Source organism: Penicillium crustosum (assembly GCF_028827405.1).
Source record: "Penicillium crustosum strain IBT 35664 chromosome Unknown utg000001l_segment0_segment0, whole genome shotgun sequence".
NCBI classification, from domain to species: Eukaryota; Fungi; Ascomycota; class Eurotiomycetes; order Eurotiales; family Aspergillaceae; genus Penicillium; species Penicillium crustosum.
This window is the reverse complement of record NW_026623122.1, coordinates 3,822,934-3,834,986: the sequence shown is the minus strand read 5'-3', so window position 1 is coordinate 3,834,986 and position 12,053 is coordinate 3,822,934. Positions and strand designations below refer to the sequence as shown.

General features: G+C 47.7%; 5 protein-coding genes across 5 annotated transcripts; 3 read left to right on the top strand and 2 right to left on the bottom strand.

Annotated features, from left to right (window-relative positions):
- Positions 1 to 1,338: 1,338 nt before the first annotated feature.
- N7487_001433 (uncharacterized protein) lies at positions 1,339 to 5,487 on the top strand (the record flags this gene model as incomplete). The annotated part of the gene is made up of 5 exons (XM_056869181.1): positions 1,339 to 1,565; positions 1,643 to 2,947; positions 3,008 to 3,728; positions 3,778 to 3,828; positions 3,880 to 5,487. The coding sequence occupies 5 exons, from the start codon at positions 1,339 to 1,341 to the stop codon at positions 5,485 to 5,487; spliced, it is 3,912 nt and encodes a 1,303-aa protein (XP_056733965.1).
- Positions 5,488 to 6,096: 609 nt separating this feature from the next.
- N7487_001432 (mitochondrial 54S ribosomal protein bL33m) lies at positions 6,097 to 6,493 on the bottom strand. Its single transcript, XM_056869180.1, has 2 exons — positions 6,448 to 6,493; positions 6,097 to 6,354 (listed from the first exon to the last, which is right to left on the bottom strand). Exons 1-2 carry the CDS (start codon positions 6,458 to 6,460, stop codon positions 6,125 to 6,127), a joined length of 243 nt encoding a protein of 80 aa, XP_056733964.1. The 5' UTR covers positions 6,461 to 6,493; the 3' UTR covers positions 6,097 to 6,124.
- Positions 6,494 to 7,643: 1,150 nt separating this feature from the next.
- On the top strand, positions 7,644 to 8,851 carry N7487_001431 (glycoside hydrolase family 75 protein; the record flags this gene model as incomplete). The annotated part of the gene is made up of 6 exons (XM_056869179.1): positions 7,644 to 7,916; positions 7,977 to 8,042; positions 8,097 to 8,233; positions 8,296 to 8,444; positions 8,497 to 8,724; positions 8,778 to 8,851. 6 exons carry the CDS (start codon positions 7,644 to 7,646, stop codon positions 8,849 to 8,851), a joined length of 927 nt encoding a protein of 308 aa, XP_056733963.1.
- An 838-nt stretch (positions 8,852 to 9,689) lies between these two features.
- N7487_001430 (uncharacterized protein) lies at positions 9,690 to 10,694 on the bottom strand (the record flags this gene model as incomplete). Its single annotated transcript, XM_056869178.1, has 2 exons — positions 9,690 to 10,373; positions 10,434 to 10,694. 2 exons carry the CDS (start codon positions 10,692 to 10,694, stop codon positions 9,690 to 9,692), a joined length of 945 nt encoding a protein of 314 aa, XP_056733962.1.
- A 645-nt stretch (positions 10,695 to 11,339) lies between these two features.
- On the top strand, positions 11,340 to 12,011 carry N7487_001429 (2,4'-dihydroxyacetophenone dioxygenase family protein; the record flags this gene model as incomplete). The annotated part of the gene is made up of 1 exon (XM_056869177.1): positions 11,340 to 12,011. The coding sequence occupies one exon, from the start codon at positions 11,340 to 11,342 to the stop codon at positions 12,009 to 12,011; it is 672 nt and encodes a 223-aa protein (XP_056733961.1).
- Positions 12,012 to 12,053: the final 42 nt, after the last annotated feature.

Below are 12,053 nucleotides of genomic sequence, written 5' to 3'. Positions count from 1 at the left end.
AAGTGCTATATCATATGGTCCGATGTAGATCACTAGGCATTCAGTGTGCCCTACGGCCCTACCTTCTCTTTGTGAGACTCTGTGCTACTTGAAAATTGATCTCGCTTTTCAGGTTCCCTCATTCCCACTAGAAATTACAATTTGGAATATGCCCAAGGAACCAGGAGATAACCCCAAAGTATGCAATCGACTGATCATAGTTTGCCACACGTGTGAGATATGCCCTATTTCTCCCGAATTCTCGTGGCTGCCACGTTACAGACCGCCCTGGGCCCCTAGGCCGCAATGCATAGTTGTCTCGGGAACTGTATAGAAGGGCCCTGGAATGCCTAAAGAATATTCGATATTCGATTTTGATCCCTCACATGTAAGGACTTTGAGTCGCCTGCAGTTGCATCAATTCTAGGCGGGTCTTTTGTTTCGCATTCACTCCACTATGGCGCATATATGCTGAACACGTACGGAGTACCCATACGGATATGTTTGTCAAACACATTAACTCTACTAGTTTGGGTGCTATGGGTCAAACTTGACATGTGGGCGCAGTCAGCTGGTGTTAAGGTTCTAAATCCCTTGTCAAATGGGAGCCCAGGAACTAGAACCCGTAGAGAGCGCCCACGGTAAGCTTATAAAATAGAATGGTGGATCCTTGTCAACTATGTTGTAGGCGTTGGGTAAAACATACAAAGGGATCAACACGCGCTTGGGGCCTGCTATTTCGATTAATTTGGACCTAGGATGGGGCTGTTTATGCTATTTAGATTATTATATGCATGGATTTGTGATTAATAAACATTATGTATCGAATCAGTTCATGACAATTACATATTTACGTGGCTTTTTAGTATTGACATATTGACATATCTCATTTTTAAGTCTGTTTTGCAGCTCTCCACGAGACAGGCACAAAACAAGAGGGGATTAGAATAATATATTCTTTATAATAATAAGCCATAATCAGGATGTCCTCGGGAGAGTTCACGTGGACACTCCCAGATTAATGCTCGTATTCATGCAGCACTAAGCCCTAGAGAAGTACGGAGTAGAAGTGTACATTTCCAATTTGAACAAGGATAGCTTGTCTGATAAATATTTAACCGGAAAATTCACTCCTATTTAGTAAAATGGAGTCGATCCTTCTCTTCATCCTTCAACTATACCAAGCAACTAGCTAAAATAGTGCTCCTTGCCATTTCATGAGGATGTAGGTGTAGAGATGGTGGCTCAGTCACGGGGTAGCTCCTTCCCTCTGGCTTCCTCAATGTCGATGGTGTTTCTCGTTAGATCTGGCCATTTCTTTATCCTTTTCACCTCCTCCATCACTCCTAGTCATTCAATATGGAGAGCTCTGAAAACCCCCGGCCGCTGCTGCAGCGCCCAGAGAGTTCTGGCATTGATGTTATAGACTTCTCCTTCAGCAAGCCCGCCTCACACAAGCCCTCGTACTCTCGAAACCTGACCAAGCAACCTACCATCCCCCTTCCTGCAATCGATAATGCCCAATCTTCAAGAGAACCAATGGGAGAGGATGCAGGTCGCAATTATCAACTGACCAGGTCAGACACGTATGTAGATGACCCAGGCTGACCCTGCAGATGAACACTGCCGTTCACAACGGACTAACGTGTTATCTTGAGTCCAGCCCACTCAATTCTCGCGACTTTGGGAAGGAAGGAATCCCCAAACCACCAATCCCCGTGAGACAATCTTTGGTTTCGCGGCCTCCAAGCCGGCTATCGACAGCAGCTGAACCCAACAAAGACAGCGGTAGTCGGCCTACACCTGGAGATCTAGTGGAACCGGGTTTCGGGCAAGAAAAGGCGGTGATTGTTCCTCGGCCGAACGAGCCCACTGGAGCTGATACCCGCAGAGAGACTATTGGCCCTGCAGAAAGGACCGTTGACACGAGTCAAGAGCATGTCTCTGATATTGAGAGGAGAGGCGAAGCTGATTCAGCCTTACCCAACCCGCCCCAGGTACAACAGCCTCGCAAAGAGAGGCATGAGATTTCAGAGTACCCATGCTCTCGTGTACCTCTTAAGCCTATCAACAATCAGCTTCAGGCTTCAAAGCGACGCCATCCTCCTGAGAAGGAAGCATCTTCTAAGCAACAGGCACCGCTCGTTGGTGGCAAGAATGGCGTTCAGCTCAGTGAGGATGATCTATTCGAGCTTCTCATCACGAGAATGAGGCAGCGAGAGGAAAGCGAGCAAGCGGCTGCAGCTATCCAACGGCAAGTCACGAGCGAGAACATGGGCTTGAAGGAAGAGAATCTTAATCTGCAGGACCGGCTCAAGAAATGCCAAGCACAGCTCTCCAAAACATCATCCGAGTCAAGATCTCAACGCGCCCAAATAGACAAATGGAAGGAGAAACTTGGCACATTCAAAGGTGCTCTCAACGAACTAGGCCGTGAATATGGAGTAGTTTGGGAGCAAGCCAAAGGATTGAAAGAAGCCACCGTGTCTCTTGATAGAGAGAGAAGCGAGATCCAACACTGTTTGGACGAGATCAAGTTGAATGTTTCGAATAGTGCGGAAACCATTCAAGACCAACGCGAGAGAATTTCGAATTCCGAGGCAACGGTTGTAAGCTTGAGGGAAGCCTTGGACCATTCGGAGAAAAGAGGCGATTTGATAAAGACTCAGCTATCCAACGAGAAAAAGCGAATCGCGACTCTAGAAGCCTACATCCAAAATGAGTCTCAGAGCCAGTCGCGATACTTGGCCCTTGTCAGAAACGATCAGCGTAAGATGGCCGAAAAACTTGACTCTGCCTGCGAGCTGTTCACCACATCTTGTTTCAAATCCCAGGATAATCTCCTCTCAAAACTGCGTCCGGCGCTTGAACATTGTCTCGCTTCCGTTCAGGGGTTGAAAGAACAGTGCTCTGCGGAGACTATGAATGTCCAAGACTTCACCAACAGCGTTCATGAGGCAGCATCTCGGTAAGTGCTGTGGAAGTGTAACAAAGAACAACATAGATTCTAGACTCACTACGACTCTAGTTTCAATTCCTTGGCTGGGCAGGTCGCAAGTGACGTCAACCGGAGCACGGAAATGAGTAAAAATATGTTCCAAGCCCTTCAAGAAGCTCTTCAAGCGATTAAAGGCAACTTCGGTCCACACTCATCAATTTTCAAACAGCTTGCTAACAGTGAGAGTTGCTACGGAAATTTGCAGCAACAGCTTCAGACTGTTGAGCCTATGCTCGGCAGTCTCGATGCTTCTATCAAGGCCGTGGGAATAACAGAAACAGACCTCGTGCGTGGGTTAGAAATGTTCGGCCAGAAGCTTTCCGATGCTCGAATTCCAGCAGGAAATCCTGTTTTGGAAATGGAGGTTTCCAATAAGTTTGCTGAAAATACGCAACTGCAGCTTCAACTGCAAGAAATCTCGATTGAGGTTGAGTCTCTTCGAAAGCAGCTTGCCAGCAAATTATCCGAGAATCAACATCTTCAGCATGCATTAACCGAAAGTGTTACTAATGAACAAGCGTCCAAGAGTCAAAATTCCCGGCTGGAAATTGAGAAGACGGCCTTGCAGGCTGAGCTTCAATTGCTCGAACAAAGAATCCGAGAAGAGTTGGGCGCCGCAGCCATCAAATTACACGGTGAGATGAGAGCGAAATTCGAACAACAAGTCCAAGGCCTTGAGACAGAAAAGGCGAAGGTAGAAAGAGACTTCAAAAACCTTCAGGTGGAGCTTGTAACTACCCAAAGCTCTTTGGTAAGTCCCATCATGCTTGATGAGACAGTGGTTCACTAACAGCATGGAGACCGAAGCCGAAAAGGCAGCCGAGAATGAGCGACTAGCAAAGGCTTCTGTGGTAAGTGATGCGGAGCGTGATCTTCTTGATTTGCACTGCTAATAAGCGCAGCTGGATGAATCACAGAAACGAATCACCGAACTCAATGTTTCTTGCTCGAAATATATCACAGAGGCCAGAGCCAATGAGGTCGAAACAAAATCATTGAAGAGCTCCGAATTGGGTCTCTTAGCGGAAAGGGAGAGACTAGTCGAACAGCTTGAACAAGCAAAAGGAAAAACGACCGAGCTTGAAAAGAGCCTGGAGGTGAAGACCGAGTCTGTGATGCTGAAAGAGAAAGCAGTACAGGAAGCAGAAAAGAGGGTTGAGATGCTTGAGGTGGAGACGGCTCAGAAGAATGAAGAACTTGCAGCGATCAAAGAAAGCCTCGCCATACTCAAATCACGGTCATCTGCTTTGGAGAAGGTCGGGGAGGAAGCTGATGCTGAAATGATTTCACTCCTCCGTCGGGCCCAGGAGGCTGAAAGCTGGCAAGCGACCATAAGAGAAGGGATTGCGAAGGTGATCGAGGTGCATCCTGATGAGCCTTTCGAGCAAACATGGCAGAAACTGGAAGATATCATTCAGCCCTCGCTTGCCCAGCCATCCATTACAGGCCATACCTCTTGCACTAAGCTTCACGACACGGAGAATATGGACGCAATTGAAGGCAGCAATCTTGCACTAGAGCCAAGAGAGGGTGAACATGACAATCTCTTTGAGATAAATGAATCAACACAGGGGGCTCTCAAGACTGTTGGCAACATGCAGAAGACAGATGGACCGCTAGCAGCACAGATTTGTAGCCCCCCGAAGGCTTTGAAACATGGTGATTGTGTCGACTCTTTGCCCAAATTCCCTGCTGGCCCAGGCCACATTGTTCCATTTTCAAGTCTGCATGAAAGACTTTCACGGGAAAATAGTCTGTCACTTTTCAATGATCCAGCTGAGCTCGAAATGCTCTTTATGTCAACTCCAGATCTCCCGGGAGTGTTGGTGCTAGATGATGCCAAGAAAGCACAAGAATACCCAAAGGTTCCAGCTGAGCCTCAAAAAATGGGTCGAGATGTCATGGAATCTAACACTGCTGTCGGGATACAACCTCTCAGCGCCGATGACAACAAAGGCGGAGGATCCCAGTCGGCTCTTGAAAAGATTGATAGTTCGCTTGTTGATAAATCTACCAAGCAGGAACAGTCTAACACCAAGCGTAAAGTAGTCAGCTTCGAGGGGACGCGTGTTATCACCCAGACAGAGGTTGGCAAAGTTAGACGAATGTCAGACGCAACGGACAACAGCTCTGGAAGAGAGTCCGAAAGCAAGGAAGTAAAGAGAACGCAGCAACGGACTTACAGCCGTCTTCGCCAGTCCGTGGCACAGTCAGAAACTTCAATTGAAACGACTACAGAGATGCAGCCAGGAAACAAAGCTTTGGCGGGAAAGTCTAAACAGGGCTCAATGGACAAGACTGACCACCCTTCAAACGCAAACCCAAGGCCACCGAAGAGACCACGAAATGCAGGCGATGGCCCGGGGCGACGACTGAGTCCGAAGGGTTTGGCTTCAGGCAGCTGCAGGGGAAATGCAGCCGGCCAAGCCAGCACTATCCGCGGCCGGAGTAAGCGCCGTACTCGAGGTAAGACACTTGATAATTTTTCAAGGTGGCTGATCGCTAGCTAATGGTTAGAAGGAGACCGCTACGATCAGCGCTTCAGTTAAGATGCCAGCTGAGCAGTTCAACCCGAGGGAAATGCCATTTCTCCTTTATTATTATACTATGACAATGTTGAGCAAATTCTCCATATTCACGTTATCAATAGCAAGGTACGCGTCAAGCCCATGGATATTCAAATATTGATTTCGAAAAATGTGTTGTTGTCATGGGCAGATGGACGAAAGGAGCCCCCAAGCAGGGCATATGCGAAGGCGATGAAGTGGAATGTTGTGGGAAGTTTATTTTAGTTTTATTGAGGTACCCAAAGCTGTATTGCTCTTAACGCCAAACACAATGCTCCAACAAAAGGAGGTTCACCGTAGAAGATCCGGGAAACCGGGGAAATCACAATTTCCCGATTGGCTCCAGTAAAATAATGTACACACAGGGGTCGTTCCCTGACACCTTTATCGCATTCCCCTAGATCCGCACAAATTCCGAGGTATCGTTTGGCGTATCGGGATATCGATTGCAAAGAAACGCAAAAGGCGGAGTTCGATTGGAGGAAGAAAAGAGATCGAAATCAAAGTCGTCATCGCGGTTGAAGGGCGGATGTCCCGAATTGCAAAAACTGAGCAGAGCTCAGATCCAAAATCGAATAGCTTATTTGTTCTTTCCACCCTTGGTCGCCTCAAGGAACAGCACCTGCTTCTTAACGACAGGGTCGTACTTCATCATGCTGAGAGGACGGTGCGCACGGGGCCGGATCATCGTGCGGTAGTAGCCCGTCATGGCCATAGAGATCAGCCGAACGGCAATGGTACGGGACTTCGCTGTGTCGGGGAAAAACGATGTTAGCCATCGGCCGCAAAAGAATCCGGGGGTGCCCGGTTCTCGGTGTCATCGCTCGTTTCACATCCCCAATTGCGGCATGAAAGGGCGGGTGAATCATGCAAATCAACACTCGGATTTCTCGTTCGACGTACCTTTCTTGGCCATCTTTGGCGGCGTCTCTGGTTGCTTGGTCGAGTTGTCGCTTCAAAACAATTTCGAGGTCGGAGTTGATTGTTTCCCGGTGGTCACGTGGAAGAGTTGCTTAGTCATTGCTTTTGGGGGGCCACGGGGAGGACGGACCCGGTCAATTTACCAGATTGACCAGATCCATGGACATTTCGTTAGCTGATTATTCTCACGTTGGTAGGCATAAATGGGTCTTTCAACTATCATATGATTCCAGGTTTAATAACGCTCAATAACACCTCCCATCTTCCACCATCATCTGGACGTCTTCATCGGGACCTATGGATGGGCCAGGCCTTACCACGCCCTGCTGGTTCGTCCTAGATAGTTAATTGGTCTCAGTCAGTATATGGTCTGTACGGATACGGAGTACTGCGCAGTCTGGGCCAACTATTCATGTTGATTATCCTCGTGCAACTCGCCAGCCTAGTACAAGCTTTACCCGCTGCCAAAGTGAGATTGGTAGCATATTGATCATTGGTTGGTTGCCTCTCAAGTTGTGGATTCCTCTTAAATATGCGAACTGGATACATGTGCAGGTTTGTGGTGGTCTATTTTACGTCCAAGCATTTTCCCATTCCAAGCATTTACCGATTAGGTAGTTCGTCTAACCATTTTCTAAATCTGGAGTAGTCCCTTGATAATTAATGTCGGTAACCCTGGAGCTAGTACCTAGGGTATCTGCAGCTAAGAAAATTTGGGTTAGCTTTGCATGATTGTCGTTTACATCAGAGCATCGCCGATGTGACGCTATGCAAGGGCCACCAGCGCTGAAACTCTTCCCCCGCAGTCATCCTGGTCATTCAGGGATATTTTCCTTCTTGGGATACCAGCTCGGTCGTTCTGGTGGCCTAATCGTATAGGTATTGTGGCTGAATAACGTAGTATTTTGGATCTTCTAGGTTAGTATGTCTCACTTTTCGCAGAACTAAAGGATCGCCTGAAGGATCCACTGCATAACCGATGCTCACAAGGTAATATAAACTAGGATGTCGAAAAAAGCATTTGGTGAAAACTAGCGCCGGTGTTTCCGGAGGTAGTATTTACTAGTTCGCTAATTATTTTTCTTCAGGGATCAGAAGAACAGATAAAGGATGACTTGCCCGGCCTCGAAAAGCAAGAATCATCTTTTTCACAACCCTCAAAGCTTCTACCAACAATCATGATGACTTACAGCCGCTCAATTCCCTTTGCGCTCCTTGCCTTGTTTGGCACCTCCGGCCTCGCCCAAACCGTGAAAGGCCCCGAGTTCAACAAGCCAGATGGTGGCCCCCCAGGAAGCTACTTCGCTGCTGGCTCCTCCATCCCCGTTGCTGCTTTGCAGAGTGCTGCTGCGAAGGCTAGCACTGCTGTACCGGATGCAACCTACCCCATCAACGGCGATAAGGGAGCCAAAAAAGTTACCATCCACAGCGACTGGACCAAGTTCAGCGAGGTAGATACTCTTACCATTCGGTTAATTGGAATATTCACATGCTGATTTAATCGATAATAGGGTGCGGCTTATGTTTGGGTCGCCGACATGGATGTCGACTGCGACGGTCTTGACTACAAGTGCAAGGTATGGTGATTATTATTGTTCGTCTGAGAAGTTATTGCTGACACAACGGTGCAGGGAAACCCCGATGGCCTGCCCGATACCAACTTCGGTGCTCTGGCTGCGTATGAAGTGCCATTCTTTGTGATTCCCGACAGATTCGGAACCAAGTACGCCAAGGAGCTTCCTGGAAACAATGTCGGTGCTGTCATCTGGTATGTTTTGCCTCCCTTTGGTTGATATCCCAGCCAGCACCCTGTTCTAACGTAGAGATTAGTGATGGCAAGATGTTCTACGGCATCTACGGAGACTCCGATGGCGATAGCCCCCAGGTTATCGGCGAGGCCTCATGGTTGATGGCCCGTACCTGCTTCCCCAACGATGACCTGAACGGAAACAGCGGCCACGGCGATGCCGATGTGACCTGTAAGTCTAGAGCATCCATGTCTTGATTTTGAACAGCTATTAATCCAACCAGACATCCTTTTCACTGGCGACGACGCCGTGCTCCCCAAGAGTGCTCTCACCAAGAACTATGTCACCAACTTCACTACCCTGCGCTCTATGGGTGACAAGCTCATGACTGCTCTTGCGAAGAACCTCAAGCTGTCTGGTGGAAGTGGCGGCGGTTCTTCTCCTTCAACTACCACAACTGCCAGTGGCTCCAGCCCTACTGAGTCTTGCGAGTGGGAGGGACACTGTGAAGGTAAGAATCCTTCTACTCATATTTTTCTTCACGGTTACTAAGTAATTTTCTAGGTGCTTCTTGCAAGAACGGCAATGACTGCTCTGGTCAGCTGGTCTGCAAGAGTGGAAAGTGTGCCCCTGTCTGAGTGATTGAATCGCGACAGGTATTTTAGATCGTATTCAGGGGAGCGATAGTATAGATTGCAGATATATGTAGCTATATATACTGAATTTTAGGCCGCAGCCGACATTTTCTCTATCGGGGTGCCATTTTGATTAGGAATCTATTCAGCGGGATACACTCAACCTCTCTCTGGATAATATTGAAACGAAGAATAACCCCTCTATTAGCAATGTACAGCTAGAATATCCAGTTCCAGGCTTGGTCGATCCACACAGTAAATCTTAGAAAACTTTAGCAATGAAGTGTAAAACAATACTTTACAAGCATAACGTGTTATCGCCCCTAGTAACAAAATTGTTACGGCCAAGGGTAAGCGCGAGAAGCACCCTGATATGTAGACAGAGCTGACAATCAACCCACTATATGGAATAGATGATAGTTGTGTTTTTCTCTAGCCAACTAAATTAGAGCACACTATTATAGCGGCCCGTTGATTTTCTAGGTTTCAATGCCCTATATTTTTACTACGTATTAGACTATATAGTATTTGATATAGTCTAGTTTTTAAAGGTATTTGGGCTTTAAGAACTATCAATTCCTAATCGATTTCTAACTGATTCCTCTTAATCAATCTCTCCTAATTTGCCTATTTCTATATTGTCTGAAGTGCCAAGACTAATTCTTGCTAGAATGAAGAGGGCGCACCAATACCTAATATGGTTGGTTGGGAAATTGGCACGGGTATTTGGTAGTTCTATACAGTAGTCCCTGGTCTCCTCTCCGACAAATATCGGTTCCAACAAAATTCTCTCCATTCTAAGATCATAGGTTTCAATTTTAGGTAACATTCACTCCCATGCTTAAGTCGAAAGCATGTTCTTGATAGTCGTTTCAAACTGCTCAGGTTCGCGGCCAAGTACCTGAGCTAGATTTGGGGTAACTGCCGCACATTCACCATCGCGGATCCCATCAAAAGCAGTCGCCCAGAGAGGTGCCCAGTCGCCACCACCATATGTGAGACCAGTTTGGACCTGTGGCTGTTTGGCATACTCGTCCACATGTACCTGGCGGACCTTGATTGGCTTCTTGAGCACGCGGCTGAATACATCTGCTGTTTCATTGAGAGACAAAGCACGAGGGCCCGAGAGAAGGACGGTTTTGTTTAAATAGGGAAAAGCCGCGGGATCTTCAGCGTGTTGTGCAATAAGTTTTGCGGTTGCTTCGCCCAACTCATCTTGCTTAGCCCAAGCAAGGCCAGGACCCGAGCCATCGTGGGGGATACATATTTCGTTCGAAGGAGATTTGAGATCGAAGAAGGCGGTATAGAGTGGGAAAGACTCAGAATACAACCCTTGGCGAACGACAGTGTACGTGAACTGTGGGTCCTGGTCGTGTAGCTGGGCCAAATATTTCTCCGTCGCAAGGTGAGCAAGCATAACTTGGGCCTTGGTATCGAGATCTCCATCACCAGCAAACGCAAGAGAGGAGTAAAATATATGCTTCACTCCACTCTTTCGAGCCGCATCAATCGCGGCTTTGTGTACCTATAGAACTAGGTTAGCTCCGAGGTGGCACGAGGTAGCAGCAGAGGTGATAAAGCCAACCTTGAATCGATACTCATTTTGAATACTAGCATAGGAAATCAAGTTCAGAGACGAAATTCCATCAAACACTTGGTCTAGTGTCTGGATATTGTCGTAATCGGCCTTGCGGATAGTAACTCCAACAGCTTTCTCTTTGCTGAGTTTCTCTGGGCTGCGAGCGATGAGAACCACTTCCTTGGGTGGGACTTGGTCAAGAAGGTGTCCAAGGGTACTGCCTCCAAGGCCTCCAGAGGCCGGGAATATGCCGAGCTTGTTTGCCATAGTTGAAAAAACTGTTGGTAAATAAGAAGCCGAATGGGAGCTTGTTGTACCGTTCTTATAGCCAGCGGATTTATAATAAAGCTGTAAAAGTCCCCGGCTCGGGTGAATTAGAAGTTGACTTCTCGGTGGGTTACTTGACATCTACGTCTTTCTAGCGGAGCTCAACAGCTGATTAATATTTCGCATTAACCTTGGAAGTTTCTAGATGAATAATCATTCAGGACTCTCCTCCAGAGGCGAGTGATGCGTGAGATCCAACTCCGGTGGATTTAGATCATATCGGCAAATCGCTGCAGAAGGTCAAGTTCAAGGATTTCTTTGAAGGGAAGTCATTTGCTGCCCTGTTTCTCCGTTCTTTTTGTTGGAAATGCGGCATGAGGCATTGTACTTTTCGTCCGGGTAACTACCTTTTCAACTCCTGTAGCTCAAGTCTTTCCTTCAATTGTGCATTTTCGTTGCAAATTTCGGTCATTACAAAGCAGGCGCTGATATCAAATGTTAAAATCCAGCTGAGCTCCACCGGACTCCAGTCACCTCCCGAAGATGTGTCTGATATTCCACCGGACCAGTTAGTTAGTTCCCCACACCTCCGGGTCACATTTGTGCTCCGGTATGGCCATATTGCACAGCGTTAAATAGCGCAAGATGGACAGCAAAATTCTACGCAGTCAAATTCAAGTTGCAGAAGATTATCCTGTTTATACGATTCAAGCTCCTCTTGGCGAAGAAAATCAACCTTACAATATGGGATCTGCTACAACCAACGGCTCAACTGAGAACGGGACTACTGCCAACCCACGACCTGCCGCCGAAGCTGTTGCTTACCAAGGCGAGCCTCTGCCCAACGTTCCAGACGACTTGGTAGTACCAGGGATCCTAAATCTGAACTTTGAGGAAAGGCTTTGGGTGCCCCAGGCCCCAGACGTCTGGTTCCGACCTATTCTTTTCAATGTCTCGCACGGTTACTTTGTGAACCTGCTCCGTGTGCGTCGCTCGGGCATTCTGTCGCGCCACCGTCATTCTGGCCCCGTCCACGCCACAGTGTTGAAGGGTAAATGGCATTACCTCGAACACGATTGGTGGGCCACAGAGGGAAGCCACGCTTTTGAGCCCCCCGGTGACATTCACACTCTCGAGGTGCCAGATGGTGTCGAGGAAATGGTTACACTATTCCACGTGACGGGCGCGTATATATATGTCGATCCCCAGGGCAATCCTGTTGGCGTGGAAGATGTTTTCTCTAAATTGGCGAGCGCAAAGGCACATTATGAAAATGTTGGGCTTGGTTCAGATTACGCCGATCAGTTTATTCGTTGAATGATCCCCATTATTTATCTCGGGTCACATTGTCACAAATGA